General features: G+C 42.6%; 2 protein-coding genes across 2 annotated transcripts; one reads left to right on the forward strand and one right to left on the reverse strand.

Moving 5' to 3' along the window:
- Positions 1–246: 246 nt before the first annotated feature.
- Positions 247–2,475, forward strand: LOC142632750 (uncharacterized). Its single transcript, XM_075807098.1, has 5 exons — positions 247–410; positions 510–642; positions 910–1,137; positions 1,297–1,527; positions 1,855–2,475. Exons 1-5 carry the CDS (start codon positions 247–249, stop codon positions 2,473–2,475), a joined length of 1,377 nt encoding a protein of 458 aa, XP_075663213.1.
- Positions 2,476–8,722: 6,247 nt separating this feature from the next.
- On the reverse strand, positions 8,723–9,358 carry LOC142630286 (dirigent protein 22-like). Its single transcript, XM_075804269.1, has one exon. The coding sequence runs from the start codon at positions 9,355–9,357 to the stop codon at positions 8,809–8,811; it is 549 nt and encodes a 182-aa protein (XP_075660384.1). The 5' UTR covers position 9,358; the 3' UTR covers positions 8,723–8,808.
- Between the last annotated feature and the right edge of the window lie 2,743 nt (positions 9,359–12,101).

Here is a 12,101-nt window from a genome sequence, read left to right on the forward strand (position 1 = left end):
AAGGTGATGCCCTTTGGATTAAAGAATGCAGGGTCCACTTACCAGAGGATGATGACCAGGATGTTTGAGCCACAACTGGGCAAAAATATAGAGGTTTATATAGATGAAATGGTGGTAAAAAGTAAGGTAGTATCCGAGCATGTGGGCTATCTCGGGAGCATTTTTGAAATACTCAAGAGGCATAGATTGTGCCTTAACGCTTCCAAGTGTTCATTTGGAGTCGGCTCGAGTAAATTTTTGGGCTACATGGTCACTTATCCTGGGATTGAAGTCAACCCTGACCAGATCAAGGCAATTAACAGTTTGCAGCCTCCTCGAAATCCCAAAAAGGTCCAGAAGTTGACAGAGATGACTGTTGCTCCAAACCGATTCATCTCTCGGCTGGCAGATAAATGTAGGCCTTTCTTCCAGTTGTTGCATAAGTGGAAGGGATTTGAATGGACCGAGGAGTGTACCTTGGCCTTCCATTAGCTAAAGGAATATCTTTCTCAGCCATATATTATGTCCAGGCCTGAGGAGGAGGAGGATCTATTTGTTTATGTTGCTGTGGCCTCTTATGCTGTGAGCTTAGTACTGATACGAGACGACGACAAAGTGCAAATGTCGGTTTATTATGTGAGAAATTCATTGCATGAAGCAGAGGTATGCTACCTACCCTTAGAGAAGGCCATTATGGCAGTGGTGCATGCCACACGCAAGCTCCCCCATTACTTCCAAGTTCACACAGTCATGGTTTTGACCTAACTTCCTCTTCAATCCCTGCTTCGAAGAGCTGATTATATGGGAAGGATTTCCAAATAGGGTACGATCTTGGGGGCTTTTGATATCAAGTGCATGCCTCGTATCTTTGTCAAGGGATAGGTCCTCGCAGACTTGGTGGCTAAGTTTATTGAATCCCCTTTGGAAAAGGGAGAAGGAGAGCAAAACAAAGATGGAAAATCAGTTGGGATGATGTCATTGCAAGAACCTCTGACCTGGAGGGTATACGTTGATGGTGCTACCAATCAAAAGGGGTCTAGAGTGGGGTTAGTTGTGATATCTCCTGAGAAGATCATTATCGAGAAATTCTTGAGATTGGGATTCTCGACCACGGACAATGAGGCCGAGTATGAGACTATGCTGGTTGGAATGGATATGGTTTAGAAAATGGGAGGAACAACAGTAGAGGTGTTCTCAGATTCAAGGCTGGTTGTTGGCTAGGTAAATGGAGAGTTGGAAGCTAGGGATTTGAGAATGCAAGGATATTTGAGCTAAGCCAAGCACTTGCAATCAGAGTTCGAGTCCTTCACCTTGCAGCAAATCCCTAGAAGTAGAAACACGCATGCAGGCTCTCTTGCCACGCTCGCAACCTCCTTGACACAAAGCTTACCTCAAATTATCCTGGTCAAGGATTTGTATAGACCCACTGATTCGAGGAGGGAGAAGGCTCAGATCCATCAAGTTAAGGTAGGGCCTAGTTGGATGGATCCTATTGTGCTGTTCCTCAAGGATGACGTCTTGCCTGAAGGGAAGGTGGAGGCCAATAAGGTGCGGAAAAAAACTCCTCATTTTTGGTTGTTTGAGGATTAGAAGTTGTACAAGTGCTTTTTCTCTAAACCGTATTTGCTATGCGTCCACCTTGACACGGTAGAGCCACTCTTGGAGAAGCTACATGAGGGGATTTGTGGGAGCCATACGGGAGGCAAGTTGCTATCTCACAAGGCCCTCACTCAGGGATACTGGTGGCCAAACATGCAAAGGGAAGCACAAGAGTACTTGAAGAAGTGCGATCAATGCCAGAGATTTGCTCAAAACATTCATCAGCTAGAGGGTGTGCTTAGCCCCTTGTCTAATCCCTAGGCTTTCGTTCAGTAGGGCTTGGACATCGTAAGGCCTTTCCCTAAAGCAGCAGGAAATAGAAGGTGGCTTTTGGTCAGCACTAACTACTTCACCAAGTGGGTTGAAGCGGAGCCATTGGCAAACATCAGGGATGTGGATGCGAAGAGGTTTGTGTGGAAGATTATTGTCACTCTATTTGGGATTCCTCATACCCTCATCTTGGATAACGGACTTCAGTTTGACAGCAAAACCTTCAAAAGATACTGTTGTGAATTGGGGATCAATAACAGAAACTCAACTCCGGCTTACCCAGAAGGGAATGGACATGCCAAGGCTGTCAATAAAGTCATAGTAAATAGACTCAAGAAGAGCTTGGATGATGCAAAGGGTAAATTGGTAGAAGAGCTGCCACATGTTCTTTGGACGTATCGGACTACCCTTCGTAGGTCTACAGGGGAAACACCATTTTCAATGACTTATGGGGCCAAGGCTGTGATCCTTCTAGAGACAGGGTTCCCAACGCTGAGGACGAGCTTATTCACTCCGGACAGCAATGATAACCTATTAGAAAAAAACTTGGATTTGATTGAAGAACGAAGAGAAAAGGGCAATGGTTCAATTATCATATTATCAGCAGAAGCTCAAACAGGGATATGACTCCAATGTGAAGTTAAGACCATTAGCCCCTAGAGACCTGGTATTGAGAAAGTTTTTAGGTACTACAAAAAACCTAGCATGGGAAAAGTTAGGGCTTAATTGGGTAGGGTCATACTGTACCACGCCCTTGGAATGTAAATAATTTACGAAGGTATTATTATTAATGGAAGGCAATTCTGTCATGTTTCTGTCAAAGTTATGTGTCTTCCTGATTACTTGTTTGAATATTAAACGGAACCTTAGTTATGCCTGGCTCCTCGGACCATATACCTTGGGTAAATTAATATTCTTGGATATTTTCTTAAGTCCTAAACAGAACCTTAGCTATGCCTGGTCCCTCGGACCACATGCTTTGGGTAAATTAATACTCTCCATTACTTGTTTGAATATTAAACAGAACCTTGGTCATGCCTGGCTCCTTGGACCACATACCTTGGGTAAATTAATATTCTTGGTTATTTGCTTAAGTGTTAAACAGAATCTTGGCTATGTCTGGTCTTTCAGACCATATACCTTGGGTAAATTAATACTCTCCATTACTTGTTTGAATATTAATAGAATCTTGATCATGCCTGGCTCCTCGGACCACATACCTTGGGTACATTAATATTCTTGGATATTTGCTTAAGTATTAAACAGAACCTTGCCTACGCCTGGTCCCTCGGACCACATGCCTTGGGTAAATTAATACTCTTCATTACTTGTTTGAATATTAAAACATTGGTCATGCCTAGCTCCTCGGACCACATACCTTGGATAAATGAATATTCTTGGTTATTTGCTTAAGCGTTAAACATAAACTTGGCTATGCTTGGTCCCTCAGACCACATGCCTTGGGTAAATTAATGCTCTCCACTACCTGTCTGAATATTAAACAGAACCTTGGTCATGTCTGGCCCTCTCGGACCACATACCTTGGGTAAATTAACACTTCTTTAATCATAAGAGTACCAAGCAGGATCTCTGACCACATACCTTGAGTAAAATAACACTTTGAAATTTTACCAAGGATGGGACCTCGGCATATGCATCACCCAGAAAAGAAGAGGACTCTCCTTGGGTTTGGGTCAAAAGACTTTTGAGGTACACTCATAAGGTACTTCTAAGGTAAAAGACCCCAAACATCCTTTTTTTTCCTACTAAGTGTTTTGCTTGTCTCGAAGGGCTTAGACATCCCTACTGGTTATGCAGTTTTTGGTGCCAACACATAGCTATTTTTCTCACTGTTTACGTGGATTTGATTTATTTTAATTAACAACAATTCATTACTATTGGCTTTTGTTAAAGTATGGGTGTTCACCCTTGGAAGTGTCATCAATTTAACCTTTCAGCAAGGGACAAAACAATAACTACAGCTGGTCAAAGACAAACATTACAGGAAAAACAAAGATTCATAAAGTAAAAATTAATGTCATTTCATTGAACAAAAGAGAGGGTATATCGTAAACAGTGGCAGACTGCCACAACAAAAGAAAGGTACAAAAGAAGAATAAGAAAAATGGTCCCACGTTAGGCCTTGGCTGGAGCAGGAGGGTCTTCTTTGCTGCATGGCTGGGGGGTAAGAGGGTCAGTGGCCTTAGGATCGGCTTTCTTAGATTTGGGATCAACCTCCTTTGCCTTGAGAACAACATCCTTGGCCTTGGAAGCTGCTTCTGGACCCTTGGCCTTTGATAGGGGCTTGGCCTTCTTACCTTTGCCCTTGTCCTTTGGCCGAGAACCGCCCTGACTAGCCCCCTTACTCTTGGCCACCTCCACCCCTTGGCCTTGGTCACCAACCTTGGTAGGTCCTTTGGAGACCTTAGGGGGAGTAAGGGAGACCTGGGTCGTAGAGGGCTACTCAGGGGTGGTTGGTGCAGAGACAACATTTGCTCCAGGATCCACAAGTGTTGCCGGAGCTTCGCAGATGTCTAGGGGGCAGTAGATATTCTTGGCTTTTCTCCATTCTGAAGCAGCAGGGACCCCAGCCAAGTTGAGTGCCTCTGTCCACACCTCTCGGTAGTAATCTTTGCACACCTCGGTCAGCTTCTCTGCCAAACGGACCTTAGTCTCCTACTCCTTGAGGGCGTAGAATTTCTGCTTTGAGGCATCCACAGCTTCCTTAGTTGCCCGAGCAGCCTTCTTGGCCTTCTCCATTTTTGCCTTCAGATCCAGGACCTTCTACTAGGCTGTGGCCCGCTCTATCTCAACATAATGGAGCTTTTTGCGCTGTTCCTCAGCTTGGTCCTAGGCATTCTTCAAACTAGCCTCAGCGCTCTTCCGTGCCCTCTCCTCAACGGTCAGATTTGTAGTGAGCTCCTGGTTCTTCTGCTTAGCGGCGCCCAAGGCCTTGCTGGTTTCAGCGCCGAGGTTGGCCTCGATCCTAGCCTTATTCCTGGCATCTTTCACCCACTCCTCGGCCATAAATACCTCTTGGATGGCTTGCACAAAAACGACATAGGAGTACGTTATTGAGTAAGAGAAAGGTGGCCTAACATGATGCTAGTAAGGCATGTCGAGAAACTTACCAAGGCCAGATCCCTCTTTAGGAACAAAAAGAGGTCTGGTTGCATCACATTCTTCAGCGCAGACATATCCTTTGACAGCAAGAGGGGCTGCTCTAGGGCTTCAGTGAGGTAGTGGGCATGCCTTTTCTAGAACTCCTTAATGCTGGAGTTCCATGGTATGGATGCCCTATCCAGCTCCAGTTGAGGGTCCCATGCTGGGTTCTGAAAGTACACCTCGGCCACATTCTGGTCCTCCTTGCTTTCCACCGAGGAGGCCCTCCTCTTACCCTTGGCCGTCTTCTGCTTCTTGAAGGAAACCCCCTTCTTTTAAGGGACCAACTCCTCCACCTCAACCACCTCCTTCTCCTTTTTCCTCTTCTTTAGATTGGCAGGAGTAAATGGGTTGACTAGAGGAGGGGGAAGAGTAAGAGGAGGCTGAGACCCCGAGGTGTCCTTGGGCGTCGACCCTTTGGCCTTGTCCGCGAGGAGATCACACAAACCTCTTTTCCTAGTTAGAGACATTTCCTTTTCTTCTCCTTTTGAGCTGATAATTGCGTGCACAATGACAAATCTGGAGGCACGAGCACTCGAAGACCTGTCAAGCTTGTCCTCCGAATCCGAGACTTGGATCACTCCCTGCTCCTTTCTCCCTTTCTCAAGCTAAAATTGGTCTATCTTAGTCTCAAGTGACAGGCGCAAGGAAGTTGTCTCTTCTCTCGGAACCGCTGCTTCACAGAAAGAACAATGGGAGGGCAACCCAACTGGCACAACATCTTTTTAGGTCAAGAATCCAAGCGTTGTGACGTCTATTCAAGCCAACCGAGGATCTCTGGCTCTGATCACATGGCCCACGTCCTAGAACTTGTCGGATCGGGGCTCGAAGTCGAGGATGAGATGGATAGCTCTCAGCTGTCTATCCTTTCTTACAAATACCTCGGATCTCAACACTCTATTGAGATCGGGAATGTTGATGAAGCTGATATTGGGAGCTACGTATCTTTTATTTGCAAAAACAGCCAAGAGGTAAAACCATAGTCAGAATAATGAAGCTCTCCATCAGAAAGAAACAAAATACTAATGGAAAGGAGAAAGTAGCGAAATTACAGAACTAGTGCCCATGTTAAAAGACCTAAACCTAGGGTACCCCACTTGGCTCTCCCTCTTGGACTAGGCAGTGAAGACCGTCATGCCATTCACCCGAGACAATCAGAAAATCATCTTTCATTCCCTTGTTGGATTTGAAGAGACATGAGACGAGCCTAACATTGGAAGACCTAGACTTAAGGTAGTATCTCGAATCTGCGAGCAGATGACACTCGTACATCTAGACGACGTGGTGCCAGGTAAGGCCTAACCCCATTTGCTCGTTGAGAGTGTCTACATTGCCTAAATAGGTTGGGCGCGCACTGGTGAGGGCAGATCCTATAGGCTAGCAAGTAGTCCCTAGTCACCCTCCCCATGGGTAGCCTCATCCCCCCTTCTATAAAGGAGATCATGGGAATAACTACTTCCCCCTTTTTCCTAAGGTCAATTTATCCCCCCCAAAGGGCAGTACCGTAGGGAAACGCCCTGGGGAATGTGATACAAGGCCCTAAAACCCTCCATACTGGTGGGAGAATCAAGTAGGTGAGCAAACCTACCCATTTAAGTAAGCTAAGATGAAGTGAAAGAATTTTTTGTGAGGAAAGGAAATAGAGAATAGAGGGCCGAGGAGACTGGCCGAGGAGAAAAGAACCTAAGAAGGAAAGAACTTACGAAAATAAAGGCAGGAGTCACTTCAGGAGGTTCTTGAGAGTCTGAAGATTTGAAGAGTCTTGAAAGTTTGAAGATTTGGAAAGTTGGAGAAATGAATCCCCTAGGCGCCTTATATAGGAGGCAGAGTTGGGCAGGAGTTATCCCGCTCCAAATTTCGAGGAGATTTCCCAACTATAGGAGCTCCATCTCATTGTAAGACGTGGGAGACAAGGCGCCACTTGGAGCATTAAATGAGACGTTGCGGACTTTGAAGCGCTAGGAGCGATTACAGGACATGCGAAGTGACACTCTCACATGGGAAATTCGAATAACCATGTGGAAGCAATTACTCAAGGTCAAAACTCCATTTTTCTTCTTGGACAAGAGGGAAAAAATTGGAGTTTTGAGGGGCTATTGTAGGGTACAAAAATTTAATAAAATAGCAATGCCACGTGTCATGTCCGCAGCTGAGGAGTCCAGTGTAGTTCCGAGGAGACCATCCCCTCAGATAATGAGGTTAGGGTGGCGAGCTCTAGCCATATCATCAAAGGAGGCCACGCTATAAGGGAAGAACCCTAGGAAGGGGGCCAAGCCTTTTGTGTCTGCAGGGATGGGAGCTACCACCGCATTAATTGCATCTCACCAAACCCTCTGGCCGCATTTATGTGGAGAGGACCCCTGAACAATGTTGTCTTGGTTGCCGCAACTCATAGAAGACTTGGGAAGGTGTCTAATGGGACAATCACTCAAGTAGTGGCCTGCATGATTAACAAATGGAGGACCAAGATCAATGGAGAGAGGCTATATAATGTAAGGGATCCTCCAGGCAAGAGGGATCTAAAAAATTGTGGAAGAAGACACTGTAGCAATCTAGAACAGAAATTGTAACCAAGTCTGACGAAATATATTCAAGAACTACTCTTCGGAGTGATTTTCTTCGCATACAACTTAATTTTCTTTACTTCCCTACTAGCCTTAATCCACTATGCGTGTTGGTCCTTCTATTGAAACCCAGACTATAAGCCCACTTTCTACAAATTCATTGTGTTGGGCTTTCTAGGCCCTAGTCCTGTTGCTTTTTGGGACTAGGATCCAAAACCCTCAAAATAAAAATTATATATAAAAAGTAAAGACACAAGTTTTTTTTTTTGCTATAAAATATGACTACTAAGCCCAATGTTTTTACTTTTTTTTTTCTTCTCCATTTTTTCTCCTTTATCAAGACTTAAACGTTTCTCTCTCTCTCTCTCGGTTTCCTTCTTCTAAATTCTAATCCCACGTTTTTGTTTTTGGTTTTTGGTTTTTGTTTTATTTTTTCAAATCTCTTTTTCTTTATTTTTGAATTATTAAAAAATGTGATTTTTAAAGTACTCCCTTTTTCTTTTTGATGATTTATTTATTTATTTATATTGGTGTGTGGTTTAATTGGATAAAAGAGAGAAATGTCTCAAATTGAGATGAATGGAAAATTATGATATTAAACAAAAAAAAAGCCCCATCACACGTATGAAACCTGTGTAACGAGGCTAGTATAATATAATAGTTATCTCGTACTTAATTTTGGGGGAAGGATTGAGAAATTTTAGGGTTGATTATGGCACAGGCTACTCCTTAATTTTAGCCATAGCCTTGTTTGTGGTCAAAAGGATGTTGATTTCACTATCATGGGCAAGATTGGGGGAATTACCTTAATAATGGCAAGGGTTTCAGCCTCTAGCAATTAATTCATTCGGTTATTGGATTATCCCTTCTTTGCTCCTCAAGTTGAAAGAGTATCGAGGATAAAATGGTAGAGCTCCCATATTTCCAATTGAGAAGATCGTTCATATAACTGGATTTGTCCAACCAAGCATTTAATTGACCATACGATTGGATGATCTTGTCCTATCAAATAATACAAATATCTACACCATAATCAACATGTATAACTTTTAAAATTTGTTTAAATTCATGAAGTAATGTGCAATTAATATTATTATTGTATTCCATTAATAATAATAATAATAATAATAAATCGATTTTCATGAAGAAAAACATTCCACTCATAATTTTTATTATTTTTCTCTATAGTATAAGGAACCCTTAACCCATGACTGGTCGAAATTGTTACAAATGGTCACACTGTCACATTGTAATGCAGTATTGTCACATTGTACCCAATCACTGCATCCATTTGGTACATTGAATAAGTCCTAGCAAAGCAATACCCACGAGCAAGTCGGAAAATCCCTGTGCCTCCAACAATTGGCATTTCCCTCACTTCATTCATCACTGGATTCCTGCCCACCACGCTAAAAGAGCTGCCATTATATGGTCCACTGATGAACCCATATGTCAGTGTCATGAGAAGGCTGAACTCGTTGTGCTGTGAGGCCATGGCATAGATCCCTTGAGCACGTCCAATCACTGTTGAATTTGGGTTGGGTGTGACTGTTAGCGGGTTGTCCATGACTGAAACAGACCCAAACATGGCTGCTATTGGGTCTGAACCAGTGTAGTTGGACAACCGGCGAGCAACTTGGACTGCAGTTGGTTTTGGGCCACCAACTATGTCATGCATGTAGAATTGGATATGGGTTTTTTTGAGTTTCAAGGCCTCTGTGTCTGTGGTGCATGAAGCAACAAGGACAGCAATGAAAAGCACAAGTTTGCTAGGTACAGCCATGGTTAATACACTCAAGAGAAAATTGTTTTAGATGTAAGTTTAGAGAAGAAAGGTATATTCATACATATAGTGGGGAACTTGGTTTCGGGTTGACCGGGATTCGCAACATTTTCCAGGTTGTGGAAACATTTTTTCTATTTAGAATAATGCCATTGACTTTAGGCTCTATGCCTCCATACATGTCGGAATGAAATTGGCCATTTGTCAAGTTTCCCGTGGTTGAGTGCCCATTTTGTTGAAGATTAAACCCAAATCAGGGGCAGGTTGAATGAGATGGCTGTATGTTTTTCCTAGTTTTCTAGTTTCCTCGTTGGATCGAAGCTTCTCTCCTTCCTTTACTTCCTTATGATTCAAGCCCATGAAGCACGATAAAGAAGAGGAAGATTTCAAAGTCATACAACCCAACTAATCTGCTTGAAGTCTACGTAGATTAATTTGAATTAATGGTTACTATCATTTTTGGGACAATTCAAAGCCTGGAGTTGGAACTTGAAAGAGGGCGCAAACTCCCACCACACAAATGTTACAGAGAAAACTCAACTTTCAATTGTTCTTGATTGTTCTATTCTCTGTATTTTATTTTAATACAAAATTTAGAAGCTGCTAAAAAGCACACTTGTTATATTATATTACAAACAATCCATATCCGATGAAATTTAGGTGCTTGAGAGTAATATAGGATTTTGTGTTGTACAAGAGCCTTTTAGCTCAGTGACATCGTTTAGATAGGTTGGAGTTTTCCTCATTCACTTATTATAACAATCGAATTACAATTTAAAAAGATAAAAAAAAATTGTATTTTGTGTTGTGATGGATGTACTGATTCTCTTGTCCTTTCAAGTTTCAACCTTAAGCAATAATTATGAACATATAAAAGTGACTAGTCTCTTAATGAGAAACTATAGACCATTCATATTTGGGCGGCCTAAAAGAGCTTCAATGGGATAAAAAATCTTTTGAAAAATTTTCAACCCATTTGACAATTTTGTTAAAAGATTATTTCTTTTCATAAAATTGAAATATGAAAATAAGATCGAGTTGGAATCATTCATGAAAATAAGAGTTGGAATCTTTTATTTTAGGTCTAAAACAACGTGATTTTAGTTATATATATATATATATATATATATATATATATATATATATATGTGTGTGTGTGTGTGTGTATTAAGAGCATTCACAGCAGTGGAGCTAAATAGCTATATTGCTATTTTAGCTCCACTCAAACCACAAAAACCCTCCTGCAGCAGTGGAGGCAAAGCTAAAATTTTTTACCTTTGCGCTACAGTGCTCATGTATCAATACATGAGCAATGTAGCTGAAAGTTATAAAAAAAAAATAGTTTTTTATTCGGACATGGGATTAAAAAACAATAGATCAGCTGAGACCATTTCACTCTACCCTCTCTTTTCTCTTCATTCACTCCGGAACTCTCTCCTTCTCTTTCTCTTCACGGTCATTCACTCCGGAACTCTCTCCTTCTCTTTCTCATCATGGTCACTCTCTGAAGCTCACCGCCACCGCCGCCGACGCCGTCTTCAACGTCAGCTGAGACCCACGCCGATCAGCTGAGACCCACGCCGACGCCGTCTCAACTCTCTCAAGCTCGACGATTCTTGCTGAATCGTCGAGCTTCGCCACCGATAAGGTCTGGATCGTCGAGCCTCGCCGCCGATAAGTTCTGGATCGCCGAGCCTCATCGCCGACCCATCTCGCCCAGTCCTCCATTTTGCCGCTGATCCTCATTCTCATCGCCCACGTCACTGTCCCACGCCGCCGACCCATCTCGCCCAGTCCGTCTCACCGCCGACCTGTTCGTGGGTTTTTCTGTGGCTGTGTTGGTGTGGTGGTTTTTCTCTGTAATTTGTGTAGGTTTGTTGGTGTGGGTTTCTTTGTAATTTGTGTAGTGGTTGGTTGGCAGTGGATGGTTCTGGGCGGTTGATCTTGGTTGGCTGGCAGTGGTGGTGGATCGGTTTGTGGTGTTTTTTTGTTTTGTGAGATGTATTATTTTATTGTAGTAGAAATATTATTTTATTGTGATGTTTATGTTATTTTATTGTGTTGAAAGCTAAAATAGATCCACTGCTGTGGCATGTTTTGTAAAGTGAATAGATAAAATAAATAAAGTAACTTTTTGTGGAGCTAAATTGCTAAAAATTTAGCTCCACTGCTGTGGATGCTCTAAGAAACAAAGCTAAACTTGAAACAACATTATTTAGATTATATAATTTTTACCTCTTTTTCTCTCTGCCACATGTTTGAATCTCTCTTATCTCAACCTCATAAATTGTTCACTAACACTAAATGCTCTCAGTTTCTCTCTCACATCACTTCGACAAACCAACATAGTCTCAATTAGTCAGTCTCTCTCTCTCTCTCTCTCTCTCTCTCTCTCGCTCTCTCTCTCTCTACCTTTGCCTCCACCGCTCGAAGCCACCATTCTCCATTGCCACCATGTAGCCCTTTCTCCTCTTTGTTCTTTGTTGCTCAAAGCCACTAACCTACCAAATGGAATTGGTATGGTGCATCGCACCTTGTGTAGATCGATGCCCACCATTCCATAAGTGAGGTTTCGTGGGTGGAAACAATGCTAATGTTGTAGTTGTGGTGTCAAATTGTTTGGATGGGGGAGGGGGGGGGGGTTAGGTTAAGACATTCAATGGTTTTCTAGAGAAATACGCAAATTATAGATAAAATTATAGATGAAATGATCTTTGACAATGGTTCAATGTTGTCTATATGGG

Source organism: Castanea sativa, chromosome 4 (assembly GCF_040712315.1).
Source record: "Castanea sativa cultivar Marrone di Chiusa Pesio chromosome 4, ASM4071231v1".
Classification (NCBI taxonomy): Eukaryota; Viridiplantae; Streptophyta; class Magnoliopsida; order Fagales; family Fagaceae; genus Castanea; species Castanea sativa.